This window comes from Polyodon spathula, chromosome 18 (assembly GCF_017654505.1).
Source record: "Polyodon spathula isolate WHYD16114869_AA chromosome 18, ASM1765450v1, whole genome shotgun sequence".
Classification (NCBI taxonomy): Eukaryota; Metazoa; Chordata; class Actinopteri; order Acipenseriformes; family Polyodontidae; genus Polyodon; species Polyodon spathula.
This window is the reverse complement of record NC_054551.1, coordinates 28,585,030-28,605,611: the sequence shown is the minus strand read 5'-3', so window position 1 is coordinate 28,605,611 and position 20,582 is coordinate 28,585,030. Positions and strand designations below refer to the sequence as shown.

The following is a 20,582-nucleotide window of genomic DNA, read 5'->3' as shown; positions in this document are numbered from 1 at the left end:
CAAATTATTTTGGCTTGAATCTGTATATGATAACAAATGATAAACATGTTTTTTTTTTTTTTTAAAACAATGCTGGCAAATCCTCCCCATCAATTTAAAACAGATCAAATTCAGTCTCAATTCCTTCTCTTTAAAGCGCTTTATTTAGGAATCAGTACAACATATCCATATAAATTGGAATCTGAAACATTTCCCCTGCATGAGTTCTTCTTGACTCAGTGGGGAATCCAGACATTCGAGTCTCAGTCAGCACAATCAAAATGGACCTTAAACTGAAACCAACAAAGCTACCTACTGACTGGGAGAAATCAATATAAACTAGGCTGCACATATTATTATTATTTTTTTTTTTTTTTTATAAAAATGTGCCCTGAGATGTATCTTCAGTATCTCCCAATAAACCCGATAAGCAGACACAAAAGGCCATTACACTGTCCAAAGATTATGATTTACAAATACCTTTAGAATTATATCACGGCTCGAAATGGCTCATACTCAGAAAATTAATATTCATGAGCCACGGCACTGGCATAACTAACTAATCTTTGAAATATGAATGAATGGGCCCTGGCTTGTTTTAGCAAGCATAATACCTCATTATAACAGCGCAACAATAGAAGATGATTTTTTTTTTTTTTTAATTACACTTCTTGCCCGATACAAGTTATGTTTAATATGCAGACCTACATTCTGTAATATTAATGAATACAGCAATGATAGTTTTTCTTGTTTAAACCTTGGAGGCAACATAAACCCTTCTCTATACAAATGTCAGAAATCTAATGTCTTCATGAGAAATGCTCATGTTCACAAGAAATAACAAAGATTGTCTGGGAACTGCTGGGAAGCAAGGGATTGTGGGGGAATTTGGACAAAGAACTGCTTTGGAATCAATCCCTCTGTAACCAACTTCCCAAACTGGCTAAATATACCGTATGCAAATCAGTACACACAAGTTGAACTTCAGCTATAATTGCTAGTGGCAAAAGTACTGTACAAGTGCATGACTACAACTAAATCTACAAATTAAATGTAATTTGAAGATTATGATACCAATGTTCTAACATTTAACAGAAATTAAATTGCAGTTTGTCGCAAAGCCTTTCAACGTATGGAGTCATTTTGTATACAGCAACCAGACAGAAATTTTACAGCACGATAAATATTATTTTTTTCCACATATATTATGGGTAGTAGCAGTATAATTACTTCTTTCAGCTAGAAAATAATCTTGTTTCAGTCACCTTACAAAAAGCTTAACTCATGTACCAACATCAACCTGCAGTTTACAAAAGGCAATGTGCTCAATGGAAACGCCAAATTCATGAAATTCATCATTCAGAATTCATTGAATACTCCAAGATGAAAGACTGAATTATTGATGTTTTTTAGCTAAAGAAGACTATTGGGAATTGAAAACTGAAACACATTATGATAAAGACTACAGCATGTCAAAGGATGCCGGTGAGTCAGATTGCATAATGTTTCTGAACAAAGTCAAAAGATCCAACCTTGTTTCTCACGTCCACAGTACCACAGTTTCACAGATGCCACTACAGTACAGGACAGTAAGCGTACAAATTAATCAAACAACAGCCATAAAGTGAGCAATACAAGATTTATGCCAGAAGTTCTGAATTCCACTGTAATTGCTTCTTTATATAGCTTTGATGTTACAGTTAAAATATCAGTGATATAATGTTTGCACAACAAGACACAGCAGGGTATGTGTTGTGCTAGGAAAGAAAACAGCTTGCTTCAAGTTGTTTTCATGGATTGATTTTCATTGCAAACTTCAAATCCAAAAAAAGCAGAAGGCATAATTACAGATAAAAACAAAAAGCAAATATATATTTTTTAAATAAAATCTTTTTAACTAGGTTGCAAATTGTTTGGGGAACTTTTGGTCTTTGTTTTTCTGTGCTTTTGTGTTTTTAGGCTGGAGTCAACCAGGTGGCACACTGGCCAAACAATCAGGTTGATTGCTGTTGGTGAAACAATTTAGCTGATCAATTCCATGAAGTAATTGAAGTCAGAAAAACATTTTCAAACCACAAAATGTCCAACCTAACTGGTTTCTGGAATTCTTCACCAGCAGTTTGTTTGTTTGTGTTTTTTTATTTATTTATTTTTATAATTCATTAATGTAATATATCAATAAACCTGAACCCCTTCAAACTAGGATACTATGCATTATGAAGTTATCACATAGCCTCGTTATTATTGTCTGACATATTCATCAAGTCAATGATGAGGCTCAGCAGCTTTAATCTCTTAACTGTTAAATGATAATTGGAGAATATAAAAAAGCGGATGTAACAGACACCCATTCAAGGTTTTAACAGCCCCCTGTGGATTCACATATTCATCTACATTAATGGAAGGTCATCAATAATTTAATTTAAGAGTATTCAGTTACATATTTACACTTGTCCATAAATTAAGGTTACTGATGTTACTGCTTTATAAAATAAAAATGTTATCAAATAATTAAATACAGGATTTTATAATTTGGTTATTATCTTGTTTTAATATATTTAATATATCAAAACATTCTTCTGTTGCAAGATAACCCACTGGGATCACTGGAGTATTTAAAGCCAGAGTAACATTTATAAAAACAAGAAAGTCCCATTACTTTCTGAACGAGTCGCATAGAGATTACCTATATAAAGCAATAATTTACATAACATTAGAACTTCAGCCTGCATGAAACCTGTATTTACTGATAATAATGGACTGTGTATGCTGCAGGTGTTATGCTGTCAGATGCCACATGCATCTAAATCTAAAAACAAAACAAACAAACAAAAAAAACCAGTATTGCTTATAAATTACTAGGTAGGCTTTATTTCAGTGTTGTCAATTTCAATAATTCCACATTTTCTGAATCACATGCCCATTTCACAAAACAAATACTGTACCAAATACCAAGTACCAAGATCATATAGATTTGTTTCTAAGTGGTTTTTTTTTCCCCCTTGCATTTTATACAGTCTCAATGTCCAGTCAAAGTTAACAATAGTTTACCAATTGCCATAAATAAATTAATGAATAAATAAATAAATACAAAAAACTGTTTTAGAACACGTTGACGGTTGTAAGGCCAAGGAGATAAATGTATACATATTTTCTTATATTTTCCAACATTACTTGGGAGTCGAGCATATGATTTCTAATCGGCACATTTCTGTCAAACTAGGCTATCTCCAATGCCCACTGGTAACTGGCACAATTGCATAGTCTATTAATCAAGCGTGTACTGGTTATTACTCTGTAAAAACCACAAATGACACAAATTAGCGCTAACAAAGGCAGCGAGGCAGACAGGTCTGTAGCTTGCAGACAGATAGGAAACACAAGCTCTGAACCAGATCTGCTTGACAGACTGTAGTGGGAGATAATGTACCTTTTTAGTCCAACCTAACTTTGGGTAAGTGCTTTAGTAACAAAGAGGTGAATCCGCACTTGACAAATGTTAGCTTGATGTCAACCAAAGTCTAGGTGTTTTACCAGTGTTGACGGGACCCCAGTACTCACCTCTGCGGGTTGGGCTCGTTGTGCTTGTCTCGCTCATGTTTTATCATCCGGTATCGTCCGATCTGCACGTCAGGACGGGAGACCTTCATTCCATTCAGCGTGATCCTTCAAATAAGAAAACAAGAGGCAAAGCTCATTTTAAATACACAGGCTATTAACCTCTATCCATACTACTTTGGATTACTGTATGTTGTCAATTTTAGGGGTTGGGTCTGACCAGTACTTGGACAAATACCCTAACAAAATACCATGTATAGGGAACTGCCTCTTATCTGGGTGATCCCGTCCCCTACCTCAAAGTGTTTTAGGTGCTGTCTTTCAGATGAATTATTACACAGTGAACATGATTACAGATCCCATGGCACTGTTTCTAAAAAGAGCCAGTGTGCTGGATACACTCGACTACAAAATAGAAAAAAAAAATGATCTTGATCTGTTTCAGAAAAGGTATAACCCCTACAAATTTAATTTGGTCACTTGGCCATGTTTTTTTTTTAGGTTCAAGCTTGAATATCTTGGATGCAGGTGTGCATGCCATCTAATTATTACTGGGGTTTGATCATTGATGTTTTAAGCACTACTTGTTTTCTGGTGTCACAATCCACGGAACCACAGAAGCATTAGCTGTACTACCTACATAGTGTATGCGGTCTTCAAAAATGTGAACATACAAATCTCCCATTAATCTCGACAGCTTCAAGTTTGACTGGCACTTAGCACAAAATGTAACCACTGCATCCTGAATCCCAAACCATTATTACTTTTAACCTTGACTGTGCTGACCAGACGCTGGGCAAATACTTTGTGTTGCTGGATGGACTGATAGGTTGTGTGTGGGCATGCGTATATAACACCAATCCATCTTGTATATACAAGCAGCAATCAGACAAGTTTTGGACTGGTGGACGTGCTTTTAAGTAAATGTGTGCATGTATGCTTCCAGAGGAAATACCAGCAACATTTCAAGTGAGTGTAAAAAGCCTAACTCTTGAATCACTTCCACTTTGATTTGCTCCCCTGCTTAGCAATACTTGAAAACTAAACTTATCAATTTATAAGTCTCACACATTCTCATTGAATCAAATTATGATGCCAACACCCCATTGCCTCGCATTATGCTTGTATATTAGCGCCACATTCCCATATGTTTATCTTGTAAAGATTAAACTATAAATCAGATAAGGCATGTACCAAATTCAACCAAAAACAAGCAAACAAAACTAGAGACTAGCAGCTCAGTTTAAAAGCAAGTCAACATATTTGCCAAAAATATGAGCCCCTTCATTAACACCTAAATAGAAGTTATTGAAAGCAATCACAGTTCTGCTGCAGCCAAGCTGTACTTTCTTGCTTGTAACCTTTTTCAGTTCTGGTTAACACAAATTGGAAGCAGCCCCAAGCTCTTAGCTAAGTTTGCAACCGATTACAGTATAGTGGCTCATTAAATAGCTGCTCTACTATGGATGACTAATGTCTCATCATCCTCAGTAGCCAGTGAAGGGGACATCCTTGAAAAGACCTGAAAAACAGTTATACAAAGTGATTTACATTTGTCTAAGTTTATATAGAATGTACAGTATGATGCCTCTAAGTTCAACAAGACTGTTTTCAGGAAGTTCAGTTTTAAGTCACATACAGCTACCTTTTAGACAAGTAGTATGACAAGATCTAGAATAAACTGTTTACCCTATTTTATGTTTTTTTTTTTTTTTTTCAAAAAGCACTATCCATTTTGATGATTATATCGTCTAGCTCTTTGTTAGTTGAAGTTCAGATCACTGCTTATCCATAAATTGACATAATTTTTTTTTTAATAAAACTGGTACAGCAGTCTCTGGGATTACATGCTAACTATCTGAGCCTTCTTGCTATTTATCTGATTCAAAGCACAGACTACCAGCTGGCATTGCCATATGGAACTCTTGAGGCTTATAGCCACTCCAGACCAACCCCCGGCCATCTGTACCTGTTGGGCATACATGGTTCTATTTGTCCGGAAGCAGCTCAGATCTAAATAGTGTACTAAAATATCTACGTGTCACATCAATGTATTACATTTCCTTACCCATGTCATTTCTGCTTTAAAAATCTCCATATACATTTTTTAATATCAGATTTCAGTAACAATATATAGTGGTTGACTTGCTTTCTTGGTTGTACAAAGTTATAGCACTTTCACAAGTTAGATTGTGCATCATTGTTGATGGTGGACTTGTAAGCCACTTTACAAATCTTGTGCCTTTCTGTTTCTTTACTGAAACCATGGGACAAGCACAAGACAGCACTGAGGAAAGCCAAATACCTGTGGACATAAGTGGATGGCTGCTCTACATTCTGGTAAATAATAAAAGCTAAGAAAACACATTGGGTATAAATTTAATTAGTATTCATGCTGATCTGTGGTTGTCCTTCAAGTTGTTTGAAACAGTGAAATGAGTATTGGAATTTGCATTATTTCCAGGGAGTGTAGTCTTTTATGGCCTTCCCAAAGGACCTTGATGTTTATTTGCAAGTCATGTGTTTCTTTGTTGTTGTTTTTTAGTCATGCAAATAATAAACTGACGAGGAAAGGCAGAATCAAGTGAGATGGAGTAAATACAGTATGCTGAATTTAAATGAAGCCACTGCAGTTGTGCAGAGAATATCGGATTGTTTTTATACATCATTTTAGAGGACAGCTTTAACATATTGCACATTGCCCATATTTCACTTTTGGTGTTTAAACAATTAGAACCACGTAAGGGTGTTATAAAGCAAGCCTCTTTGGTATGATAATCCATTTAACAGGTACTCAAAAAAACATGAACAGCAAGAATTACAGAGATACTGCGAGATAACTGATAATTAGCTACCAATATGTTAAGCATGGACTTAAAAGACAAGCACCAGCCCAGTTAACTGTTCCATTTCAATTTGCAAAGTTATTTCCGGTTTGGAATTTGTTTGATGTTGCTAACTTTTTATTTGCTTGTTTTTAACACTTCAGGGCCACCGAATCTACCTCTCTATAGAGCCAAAAGCCACACACTGGCTAAGTATGACTTTAGAGTCTCAGAGTTATATGTTCTCTCGAAAGAATTGTGATGTCACTGTACCATCTTACGGCGCACCCTCAAATAAACTTGATTTCCACAATCACAGCACTGTAAACAGCTATAATCATCTTTGTTGAAAACATTGCCTTTATGCGTTGTTGTGGATTGAGATGAGAAAATGTATTCAAATAGTCAAATTGCTTTTCATTTTACTTATTTTTTAGGACAGTGGGACTAATTTGCATGGATTCAATTAACACATACTGAGTGGCATGTTAACTTAATTCAAAAAAACAAAGCTATCAGTGCAGATACTCGGTAAGTCAGAGAAATTTAAAATGTGAGATTTCTGACAGGATGCAACTATAATAAGAGCTGCCAGGAGGTTGTTCTATGAAGGTAACAAAACACTGCTAGGAGGGTTTGACACATGAAACTGTGTGCCAAGTTATCAACTAAGCCCTTTTAAGTAACTAACTTGAAAGATCACTCAAGGTGACACAAACTAACACCAATGACTTCAAATAGTGCACTAATTTCCCTTGTTTATTGCATTAACTTGGTTTTCCAAATGATTTCCCTCTAGGAAAAAATAAGTAGCTCTGATCATGATCAGATCAATTCCAGGCCCACTACCTAAATGAGCTAATCAGACTCACTCTGAATGTGGAATTACCTGAAAAAGACAAAAATGGTTGTTGGATTCATGAAACCGATTTGATGGTTTGGAAAGTCATTGTCATTACAGTAATGGCAATCAAGCAGATATTATCGACACAGTAGGTAAATGTATTGTAACTTCTCTGCTCTTTAAATATTAGGCAGAACTTGCTCATGAAAACACTTTTTCCTACATCTCAGAGAAAATGCTATTGGGTGGCTCTTTGAGTTATCAGATGTTTAAATCTGTAAGGCTATCCACTGCTGCTTGCCTGAGAAATTTATTATCCGTGCAACTTCCAGCAGCTCCCACTTAAAGCTATTTCTCTCGAGTGTATCTCTCGAGTGTATCACTTGATAATTTTGCAGAGAAAAGACCTTCCACCCAGCCCCAGGCAGAGAGTCAAAAAGAGGAAAAATCTGCTCATTAAAACTAAGCCGTTTTAAGAATGTATCACTTTGAAGCATTTCTCACAAATAATTATGATGAAGGATTTTTTTGACACATGGCTTAAATTATATTAGAGATGACCAATTCTTAGCCCTGGGGGAAGAAGCGCCACCATTGCAGGGTTTCACAATGGGCTCTGTTGTAATAATGAGAGAGTACTTCAGTGTAGCTTAAAGGTGTCCATGAAATATGTTGATAATGGTTTCTTAAAATGGCTTTTCAAGCCCAGCCAACTGCTGACTGAGGCTTATTTAGACAAATATGTTAAACAGGTTAACATCAATGTGTCTTAGAGTGCCTCCAAATATACGGGTTGTGTTTATGGGAAAGCTACAACAAAAAGGACGCTGTCAAAATGATGTCAATTCATTAAACCAAATCAATGTCAATACCTACCACGTTCCATGAATGCTGTAAATGACAACTGGATGTGTCTTAGATTCCTCAAGTATGTGGAGAACAAAACAGGTGTCTTTCTGACACAACAACTGACACAACTAATTACCCAGAAAGACTCAAATATAGCTCAGAACTCGAGAGTATCTACAGAAACAGCTACAAATATTGAACATTATATTGGGCACTGGGCAGTGCTGTGGCTTCACTGCTTCATTTGTGCTTAATCTGATTCAGGTAAATATGGTAAGCAATAAAATAAATCCCCACCCTCTTCCCATTTTTGGTCAACAGTTTTGTTCACGGCCCCACCTTCAGTCTCTCTGCTTGCTGGGCATTCAAGAGCCATTCCACTATGATGAACCCCGACTGGGGAACTTGCTTAGTATTAGTCTTACTCCTTCCCACAATTAAAATCATAACTTGACACTTAAACATGACTGGTAAAGTGCCTGGAGAGGTTTGTCACAGAAGGTGTAATAGTATTGTGTTGTCTTGTTTTGCATTGTGGGAGAAAGGAGTCAGTCAGAAACTTCACTCACCTGTTATAAATATCGTCGTCCTCACCGCCCCAGCCCCAGTACTCGTTTGGAAAACCATTGATTTTTAAAAACTGGACTCTGCTGAGACCCGAAACACCTCCAAAATAGCCAGCGTAAGGTAACCTACAAAAAAAAAAAAATATGCTAATCAATTTTTGCATTTTCCCTGTGTGAAATCCAAGTACAGGAGATCGACACATTGATGATCATTTCATAATGAGCCATATTCGAATTAGGATAATAAATACATCAACGGATCAACGCAAATTGCATGAAAGCAAAACACAATAGTTAACATAATACTTCAAAAGCTGCACACAGTTTGCACAGAGATACACAGGTTCCATACTGACAAGCTGACCCTGAGTGAACAAAGTGCCCTGAAGTTAGAATTAAACCTGACTCTGTATTTGATCCCTTTTGTCCTGCTTCTTCCATTTGCATCAGGCAAAAGGGAATAGGGCTTTGCGTCCACGCCTCTGGCCAGGTCAGGCGGAAAATAAGAGAGAATGGTTACAAGCTTTAGAGAAGCTCCTCTGTCTGATGAAGGAATTCAAAATCTCTAGTTTACTGTAGTGGGAGTTGAACAGCACAGAGCAAGGGATGCAAGTGCTGGAGCTCAGCGGTGAAAACACTGTGTTTGAGAATTGAACTCAGCAGAAAATTAAATATCTTCTCAGTATAAAAACAAAACAAGTACTGTAAGTATATAATAGCGTAATAATTTTATGGCTTAAACAAAAACACTTGACTAAATAATGTACTAGTGTGTAAAATAAATGAAATGTGGTTGATTTTAATATATATATTCAAGGCCAAACTTCGACACACTATATTTTATATATAAGTATGTAGTGGCAATCTCTTGCAACTTTCACAAATGAGACAAAAAAAAAAAACTCTCCCTTAAGAATTATTGCATGCTTTGAGCAATTAAATAGCCTGTGCATTGTGTTGACATGAAGTACAGGGAAAAGATATTTAGACAGATCTACAGATCTACAAAGAAAGCTAAAATTGCAGAAGAAACAATTATGACTTGCATCACCATTCAAGCTTTAATTAGTTTAAAGTTACTGACACCTTGGGAAAACTTTTCTTAACAGGGTAATATGTTGGTCTAGAAATCTTGCTGTACTCCAAATTGTCTGTTGCACAATTTTATTTTCAGAAAGGAAAAACCAGCTCAATAAATCTAACAAACTAGAAATAAACAACTCATTTCAGAACTGTAATTGGTGTTTTTCCTTAGACAATTAGGGTTACTCCAACAACTACGAAGAAGAAGAATTTCTAACAAAAACATTGGAGACCACAGGTGATACGTTAATCACCTTTATTCCCTGAACATTTATATTTTTCACAAACATTCATATTACAGAAGTCACTCAATCTTGCCTTAATCCTGTTGCTGCTATAGCAAACTGGGGAGAAGGGCAGATTTACAAAACATGGGGTCTGCATGTAAGGTCTCCTTGGACAGCATGAGGCCAACTGGCTTATCAAAATCACTGAAGTAGATCTTACTCTTCTACTTTCACATTAATATTTTGCACAGAAATGTCTCCTAAAACATACTGGCGCTTTTCAGTTTTTGTGTTTTCAGAATGGATGTGTTTCCTTGGGTGATGTGCTGAACCTGCGCTCTCAGGATATGCTTTCCACAGGCTGCTTGTCAATTAACTCCAGAGAACTAGCTCCATGCAGCTCGCTGCCAGCTTTTCATTTGATCTTCTGCCAACTTCAACTCTTTAACATCTGAATTGGTTGTTTACTTGAATGCTTCTTTTAGCTGGTTTTATTAACCATTTGCTGCCCAGTGTCCAACATATTTGACATTGAGAAAATAGGCATTAACTAGGTATGGGAACATACCCAGGGCAGTAAAGGGTTAATCCATTTACCTTTGAATCCACCATTTCTAAGACTTCCCAGGATCACAGACATTCACGACTTACATGGGAACCTTTAACGTTGCTGAAATCAATGTACACGGTGCTTTGAATGGTATATACATATGGTTCTGCAGAAGAATTTAATTTTACCTAATTGGTTAATTATATCTATCAAAATATTATACACACAGGCTGGCTTTACATAATTATAGCACCGTTTACATTCTAGGGGCTATAAAAAATGTACAAAATAACAAAAATGTGTGATTAAGATCTTTGCTCGGTTGAAACTGCTAAATTACTAAAAAAACAAATTAGCTTCATCACAGTTATTATTCATTTTGTTATTTGTTACTTCTTTAAAGCTGCTATAAAACTAGCAGCCCCACAATTCAAATCTAATTCCAGCCCAAGCTGCGCACATCACTCGCTTGAGGCCACCACTTAGTGTCTGTGCATCTCTCAGGACACTCACAGAAAAGAGATTGGTTTGTCTCATTGATGCTTTCCTGGTTCAGTTTCAAAGAACAAAGCGGGCAGTTATTACCAGGCTGTGCTGTCGAGGTGACACAAATGGAAGTAATGTACAGTTGTGTCCCAAAAAAAGTTTTGACACAGTGCCATGTTAAACTTTATTTTTGACTAGCCACCACACAACTTTTGTTAGTGACAAATGTCGGTTATCTATTTGGTCAGACTTTTTATTTACCTAAACCCGAATTTATCCATAGCGATGGCAAAGTGCCGCGGCTGGTCATAGCAGTGATACAGGTTGCGATCGTCCATGGGGATCAGGTCCACATCGCTGAATATGAAGCAGTCATACTCTGCATCCTTCAGGACTTCTGTATATCCGATGTTCAGCAGCTTCGCTCTGTTGAATGTGTCCTCCCCATACTAGGGAAAACAAGAAAGCAATTCTGTGTTAAAACAACCCCTTTTACCCCTTTTCTTTTCGATTTGTTTTGCACTTCACTATTTCCTCATAAGAAATCCAAAAGCAAAGGCTCATTTCTAACTTCCTTAACGTGAAACAAATGAATCGCTCTTAAATACGACACCTAATTGGATATTTGAGAGATTTATGGATGCATTTAAATATTATGTTTAAATAGTATGTTTTTCTCTTCAGTCACAAAAGCCAAAAAGGCATTCATTCCAGGGTGGCTTTTCCATTACATGTTCCTCTTTCCCTGTGGATACAATTCATTTCAAACTATTGCATTGTTCCAAAGAAAACAGCTTAGGCTGGGATTGACTGAGGTAACCTCTACGTGACAAGCACCATCCAGCCTGTCAACACACTGTTCCCCTGAGAACATCTCTGGAGGAGGTACTGCACAGCAAAACAAGTAAAAGAGGGCATTTCATACTAGATTTCAATGGCTCATTCCACGTGACAATACAAGCCTGCTTGGAGAAATAGGTCTACCCCAAGCAATGTAATGACTGGAAGAAACTTTGCACTCTCTTCTTCAAGGGCAGTAAACCTGACAAATTCTCCCCAGCACACAAATGTGCACAGCCATGCCAGAAACTTACACGGAACAGCATCGCCTGATTTCTTTTTGTAATAATTGTTAGAGGTTTTTCAGTGTAGGTACATCTTGACATCTGCCAGAGTGGTTATCAAACTCTGTCTTGGGACTAGTAAAAAAGGCACATTTGAAGGGACTAAATGTGAAAACTTCCATTGCACTAGCATTATTCCTGTGATTGTGACCTGCTTGTTCGATAATTGCTTAGCGTGAACTTCAAGTTAGATTTTCTTGTTCTTGTGTACTGCGCTGTCAAGATGCTTCTCAGTAGTATCTTTTCTTACATGATCCAAAGACACAAGTTGAGCAAGAGAATCCCACCATCTGCATGCAATGTCCACTTTTCTTAGCTCTGAACACAATCTTCTATTGAAATGAATTTGGCTTTTTTTGATTTGTTAGCTGTCTGCATTTTTAATGTTAATCATACACTGCAAGCTAATACATCAGCAATATCTAAAACAACATTTTAAACATCCTGCCTCTGACTCGCATGTTTACTTCATTGTACAGTATGAGGAATTCACCAATCATGAACCCGGTATTTGTTTGACCTCGTTGCCGTAGTAACCAATTGTATGGCACTGACACCGGACCATGTACAGATACTGTAGCGCTGCTTCTAATTGATAAAAGTATGAAATGAACAGGGGAGGTGAAGAGTAATGTAAAATACTGTAAGGAAAATAAAAAGCAGATTTTTCTCAGTAGGCAGTCAAATACACGATTTCTGTGAAATTTGTGATGATATGAATTTTCCGGAGTCCTACATACATATAAGGCTAGTATGATCTCTGCTCAATCTGTACCTAGTTATTACCCCCTCCTCACACAACCCTAGTAACATCTGCCTGGTCCGAAATACTCTCTCCCTGACCCTTCTTCTTGCTCGCCTGTGCAGCTCTTCTGCTGGTTCTGTGACGCCACCTGGTTTCAATAAGCGGTACTTTTAACACACGCTGAGGCACCTAGTAAAGTTAACGGCTTTAACACTAGAAATACATATTTTTTAAATCAATAGCTTTTATTTTTTTCTAAAAATAAACAATAACCCCCCCAATTTTTTATTTTTTTAAAAATCACTGTTTAACAGTGAAACCACTCGATGACTGGTACTTCATACAGCCTTGCAGACATGTGTCAAGGATAGTCTATCGCTTACAGGCAGAGCTGATCTGCAGCAGGCAGTGGTTTCTATGCTGCATTCCCAGAACACAGTAGGTGGGGCAATTAACAGTGTCATCTAAATCACTCTGTTGCTAGGATAATGCTTTGAAAGCCCCACAATGGCAGTGTTTCAAAAGCTATGCCTTAAAACGTATTAAACAACACCTTGATTTATTTCTATCTCCTCGTCGCTGCAAATGAGAATTAAATCTGTCATTCATTCTCAGTGATTGCTCTCAAACTTGTCAGCAACATGCCCAGTTGATCGCCATTCAGCAGACCAACCTTATCAGCAGCAACGACTGCCAATGCAGTCCCAACAAAAGCCAACATCCAGTCTAGGTTTAGGGGCGTGCATAATATGGAATCTTTTCATTTAATGCACTAGCCATTACTTCCTATGTTTTCCTTTTTCAATATCATAATGTAACTTTAATTGAAATTGTCTTTTATGTTTTTAAAGACTAAAACAGTTAAAAAACAACCAAACTAGAAATTAACAATCTAAGAATAAACCAGGAGCTCTTGAAACGGTATCTTTAACAGGATAAGGAAAAATCGTGCTATTGACACATCGTGCAAATGGCTGTGCGAATGTTCCCCAAGCTCTGATAGAAACCAGAATATGCAGAGAATAACGTCAAGATCTTGTTAAAATGAAATGAACGCAGCCAGCCAGCCACACTTTTCTATTTGCTTTAACTGTTTGCTAAAGTATGTGTCATCATCTCACAACATAATGAGGTCCTGAGCCTTTGAACGGCACAGTAACTGCTCTCATATTGGCAGCAGAACCCCCACTGGGTTACCAATAACCTCATTAGATGTTAAAGGACCAGCAGGCAGGCGGTTAGCTGGATTGTGCAAGCTTTAATAAAAGGCTCCTATAAAAACTCTTCCGCTAATAAGTCTTTGGACCATCTCAATTTGTCAGCTGGAGCTCTGAGAAAAGCAATGTACCCTCTAATGCTTGGTGGCTATAGCGAAGCATTAAGGAGCCAGCTTACACTACACAGAAAAAATCATATAGATGCAGTATATTAAAAATAAAAATTAAAGCTAATATTTAAAATTTGCAGGATTATTGAAAGACACTGATTATATTTTTTAAAATGTTTTTAGCATACTCTACCCTACCCGTTCACCTCTTGTGTCTCGATTTGCTTGGATTTCGGGTCTTGTGTGACTGAATATGTTTAACTAACCAGCCCAATTATTATTATTTTTTTTATGCTGCAGTCTGAGAATTTTGTATGCTGTATTTTAACAGACAGACAGAGATTACATACTGGTAGGGAAAGTAAGGTAGCCACGAATAAGACAAAGGGCCTACAATATAACACAAAACTGCCAATACCAGGTAATGGTGGGGGCCGACACTATGTATTATTTATGCGTCTGTAAATTACCAGTAAGTATTTTGTTATCCTTAGGTTTTAAGCCAATCGTGTTTCCAGGTTACCGATAGAAAAGATATGGACCAAAGGCCATAGTTATCAGGTTATTACAACATACTGTCCGTCATGTCTCTGACTCTCTTTCCACTAAAAAGGTGCTCCTGGTGGTAGATATAATTCCAGACGGTGTGGCAGTTGGTAACTGATTCCACACAGCCATGCTGTTAAGACAGTTTAACTGGATAAGAGAAAAAGATTAAAAGAAACCTCTCTAAGGTTATAGATAATTGATGTGTAATGTACTAGTAGAGACAGTAAACGACTTTATTAAAGTGCTGTCTCTCATATCACTGGCTGAAAGGACAGCTTGGCTTCTCCTCCCCATTCTCTTTGGATCCTGGACATGAGTGCTTCTTAATGCTGCCTCTAAGATATAGACAAGACTCTCCTGCAACCAGCATTGCTTTCTCATCTCCAACAACTGTGTGCTCTAAACTCTAACGAAGCAAAGAAACGATTCCAACAAGATGATGCAGGGCAATGCAATATGCACTGAGGGGAATATGCAAGGGAGGTATGAATAACCCTGACAGAAAGCTCTACACACAAAGGCATGGGCTACCTACTGCAAGCATTTACATGTTTTGTCCAGTCCCCATATAACCAAATTGGGAGGCATTAGGGTAAAGGATAAAATCAGAATACTCTTTATTGCTAATCTACAGATCCCTGTTTTGTGTTGTTGTTTAAGTTCATTGCTGCCAAAGCCGAGCTTATATTGAGATAAATGGAGCACCTGCTTCACAATCATTTTGACTGAAGGTTCTTTTAGTCCCCAGCCAGTTTAAATTAGCATTCGCACGCTATTGTTGACACATAAAAAAGTTAATTGTTCATAAATGGATTGAGGATTTTAATGATTTTGTTAGATTTGATTTTCTTTTTTTCAAAAAGTATTAAATAAAAAAACTACCATAATAAAATATACATTTCATTAATTATAACCACATGAAAATGTAATTGGAACAGAGAATGCAGAGGGACAATGGCCATGCCCAAAGCATTCACTAAGAATTAAGCAAACAAAAGAATCAGATTTACTGAAACAGCAGATTAGATTAAACAGGCAAGCGAACATCTCTTTTTGCAGTTCAAAAGGAGCACAGAGTAATACAGCACATTTTGCTCGAGTCCTGGTGGGTTAAGGCTTTGAAAAATGCAACAAAATGACAATTACAAACAATCAGAGGCGCTCTCTCAGCACTAAATGTTCTGGTAAACGTTTATTTTTACAGCTGTGCACCTGCCCAGAGTAAGAAAGTCAGTTGCATGAGTTATTCTGTATTAACTAAGCCTCAATCATTCAAATGTTTTTTTGTTTTTTTTGTTTACCACAGCAAGCAGGGATGAAAAAGTTGCACTACAGACTCTTCAGGTGTTATAAGATAGTGAAAGAGTGACAACCTGATACTAAGAAGTGCAAATCAAACTTGTATTGTAAAAATAATTCTGTCAGAGGTTTATAACTATAAATTGGAATGTGCAAATCAATGTAAAAGATGAACGTAAAACTATAAAAACTGATGTAAATAAATAAAGAAATGTTTTTTGGAAAATGTAATGTACAGTATTACCAGATGTACTTTGGAAGGATGGATGCTATGTTACTCACACATTCTACATTTTAAATAGCATCCTCACAAGTCGTTCAGTAGCATCTTGAAACAACAGATATTCTTCTCCTTTAAACCTGACCTGTCAAACTGTCCACTTCTTATGTTTTATTAAAAGTGTTTCCTTGAATTATTTCCAAGTCAGGCTTTTTTTTTTTTTTTTTTTTTTTTTTAAATCTCCAATACTCACATGCATGTTCTTGTAAGAGATTTAGCCTCACATAGCCTTATTCATTTTTTAATTAACAGATATATGAGGTTGCATGAGCTCACTGCATGATATAATCAGAAACAAAAAGAAGGAACTTAGAAGTGGCTGGGAGAGACAGAATGCTGGAAGAGTTATTGAGGAATGAAGCACTATAACCAGGAACAGTGGTAATGAGGAAATGATTGCTAAAGACTCATGTAACTAAGTCAGGTATAAAGCAAGCTTGTATATCAGTATATCAGAGGAAGAACAGAAGTGAACACTGTAAATGTATCTCCGAAATTGCTAAATATGTGCATTTATTCAGTTCATATACAGTAAACAGCTCCTTATCATACTGTAACTATGTGTGTGCGCTTGTGCGTGCTCAGTAGGTTCTAGGAAGGACATGGTCAGTTGTGGGAAGTCAATTCGTCTTGCCAGCTCATTCTTAAACACCTACAAATCTACGCAGAAGAGACATGTGGCATCGCGGCTGGGCTACTTCGTAAACCTAGCTTCTTTAAGTATCATGATCATTTCTCAAGACCAGGACTGTGCTCTGACTGGTGGTAGAATACAATGTCAGACACATCTGGATGATTTGATTAATGCTTTTTAAAGAAAACGAACGTTGGTAAGCTACATTGCATTGTGGCAGGTGTCAGACTGTGAACACTGAATAAAGTAAAATAGGTGCAGCTGATTTTACACTGCTAATGTGTTTGCTGATAGGAAACCTTCATTATAGGACCAGGGTCTGTTCAATCAATCTGATCAAATCATTGAATTATAACTGAATCATAATGTAATGACATTCACAATCAAGAAAACTCCACAAATAATTACAATCCTTGAGCCTTATACAGTAATGTACAATTTTGTATGGCGCTGCTAATTTTGCTTGGACAAAGGAAAACAGCAAAGTAGTTGTTGGGTAACTTAGGCATGTTGCCCTGTGAGAAACCAACACTGCACAGTGTAGTATACAGTATGTATGGTGGAAGAAAGTGAAATAAATCTGGGAGCAATGGCACAGCACATGTCAATGAAAGAAACAAAACAAATTGCAAAGGAAAAAGAAAAGAGCTTTTTGAAAAAGCTTCTGTGCTCACTCACTCTTGTACATGTGAATTATTTTATTTATTTTGCCTAGTGTGCCATAAAACAAGTCTGTAAAACTCAATTTGAAATATAAAAATCATGGACTGTCGCCGATTCCATGTGCAGTTTAATTACCATTTTTATATGAATCCAGTATTTTCTAGTGCTGGGACAAATATCCAAACAAATACCAGAACCAACAAAGCAGCTCTTGAGCCTCTATTTAAAAGTAAACAAAAACTAGATTATATGCTCGCACAAATAGTTCTCTCTATGGAAAGCCACCTGGGACAAAAATGTGTTGTGCTCCTGCCAGAAAAAAAACAAGCACGTCATTCTGAAATGCCTTGGTTAAACTTCCTGAAAATGCTGTGTAGTGTGTATATATATATATATATATATATATATATATATATATATATATATATATATATATATATATATATATATATATATATATACACATATATAGTTTCTGTTATATGGAATGTAATAAACGAGAATGAAAACTGAGTTTTTTTTCCCCCGTGTTTGGGATGTTTGTTTTATTTGAAGCGTTAAAGTTAAATTTCAGGTTTTCGTTTGCTTGTTCAGCTACAAAAAGGCACAAGTAAACCTCATGCTATCACTTTGTGAAATCGCATCTATGGCCACCGTTTACTGTGAAGAAACAGCAATGGCAAGGAATGAAAAAATGAATAAAATGTTTTATCAACTTTATGTACTATTTATTTTGGAAATAAACAAAACAACATTTAACTTGAACTGTTATTTGGCATCCTTTGTTTTGTAGTTAATTCACTGGGGTAAAGTAAGTCCTATACAGCTTATTCTTTACTCCTAGGATATTTTTTCTATTTTAACATGTTACATATTGTAAGGTCTTGCTGTAAAATAAAGGCACACACACACACAGGGGCCGCGACCACGCCCTCTGTCCTTGCTGCTTGCTGTCTCTGCCTGCGTTAAGAGCAATATAATGGTTATTATTACTTTTTGAAAAACGAGCAAATATTCTAACGAATATTAATATATGTTCGTCCCAGCACTAATATTTTCCATACATACACACATTGTATTTCAAACTAGTACTGTCGAGTGTCAAAACTTATTCATATCAATCTGCTGATGATGGAAATGAACAAGAAGGATTTCAAATCGATTTCAAGATGATTTCAACTCAAGTCCAGTAGCAGATGTAAGGGCACTGTGTATCAACCACATTTTTGGTTCCCTGTATTTGATTATTTGCTTCTTAAGTTGCTTGGCAACCTGTGGGTTGGCCCAACAATTGATTCCGTTAGAAATTTGTTGTGTAGTTCTTGAAAAAAAGTAAAGGACATTTAAAATATATTTCCAGTGAGTTTAATTTAACTCCGATCACGTTTATAATTACACAGGCTTGACCTCAATTTCACAATGCTTAAGAAGGTCAAGCATTATTGAGAAAACACATTTGCAGATAAGGTCCTCCCTTTTCTATATGACTCGAAAATTGCATTCAATGCATTGAAACTGGGGAATAACCATTTCAGTGGCTTAGCAGCTGGAGATACAATACGTACATTTGAATTCGCACAATGCTGTGGAACGGTCAGTCGCTGGTGTTCTTGTACTGTATTACTGTGTGCAATGGAAGAAGGACAGGAAAAAGTACCACAAAAATAACAACTGAAATAGTTGTTGAGAGGCAGTATATGATTTTTCACTTATTAAATGTGCAGGGTCTAAATATGCAGTGTTTTTTCTTGCTTCTATTTACCAGACTGTTGGGTTTATTTCTATGACAACAGACATCCCTCTAACATGGTTGTTTCACTGTATAATTGTTTTATATATGTTTTTATATTTCATGTACTCTGTGTGCTCACAAATGTCTATGGGCCCCACATGGTGCTTCCTGCAGAAGATCAATAAACTCCAAAGAGAGGGTTTTTCTTTAAGAAACAAACTGCTGAAAAGAAAACTGGCTTGTTTTGTACTGTATGCCTAGAAGCAATACAAACCTGCTCATGTGTTAACTTTATCAAGGCACAGCAGCATTTCAAAAATGATCACTGATTTAGATTAGACATCAGAATATCACACTTAACTGGTAGCTGCTAACAGGTTCTGGTGTGGGTGTTAGGGGTGGGGGGGGAATTCGAGGCAGCAAATATTGTTAAACTGTTGATAGTTTAATGCAATCACATTTTTCTGAACTAGTTCACCCAGCCCTAATTTGATGCTTTAAAATGTAATGCAACAGTGAGATACATGGGTCTCTACTCAGATTTGTGTGTTATTTTAAAAGACAGTTTTGATTCATTTCATTTCATAATTAAAGCTGTTCTATGCTGTGGTTGGATGCTTTACAAAAAGAGAAGTTTCATGAATGCCAAATTTTGTTTCATTATTTAAAAAACATCTTTAATAAAAACATTTTTAAAGTAGCTTTGTGAACAGGGCCATATTCCTCAGTCCACACCATTAAACTTTGTTTCGGTTGATCACGCTTGATCTGAATTGGCATGGTGGCTCTGATGGAAATCATTTTCATTTGAGAGCTGGCAGGAAGGAGAGGAGATTTAATGGAGACCTCTGTTTCGAAGTCATTAACAAGGCTAATTCCCTGTAGCTGCTGAGACAGGGGCTCTCTTGCTCCTTTGTATTTGCAAAACTCTCGTAACCTTTGGGCTGTGTCCCCTGGGCTTGCCTTCATAAAACGCTTCCTTTCTGAAGGACATTACGGTCCCAGACTACCAACTTCTCAACGGAAATACTTGTGAACAGTGCTGACAAGTACTGTACGTGTGTCCTTGGAGTTCTAACTGGCAAAACTGCCTATTAATTTAACACCTCTTTGGAAAGTTACATCAACATGATTGAAGTTCCACATGAATCAGAAAATTAATTCAATACTCTACTTAATTTATAAGAAGCAATACATAATAACTCCAAGGACACTGTAGATGAATAGAAGAATGCTGAATTCTTGTCCAGAATCTAGGCACT

General features: G+C 36.7%; 1 protein-coding gene across 1 annotated transcript in view; it reads right to left on the bottom strand.

Moving 5' to 3' along the window:
• Positions 1–20,582, bottom strand: part of b4galt2 (UDP-Gal:betaGlcNAc beta 1,4- galactosyltransferase, polypeptide 2) — an 86,330-nt gene that overhangs the window by 3,654 nt on the left and 62,094 nt on the right. The window contains exons 4-6 of the mRNA XM_041277023.1: positions 11,229–11,416; positions 8,625–8,747; positions 3,541–3,645 (exon numbers count right to left, since the gene is read on the bottom strand). Coding sequence (XP_041132957.1) covers positions 3,541–3,645; positions 8,625–8,747; positions 11,229–11,416 — 416 coding nt within the window. The remainder of the gene's footprint in view (positions 1–3,540; positions 3,646–8,624; positions 8,748–11,228; positions 11,417–20,582) is intronic.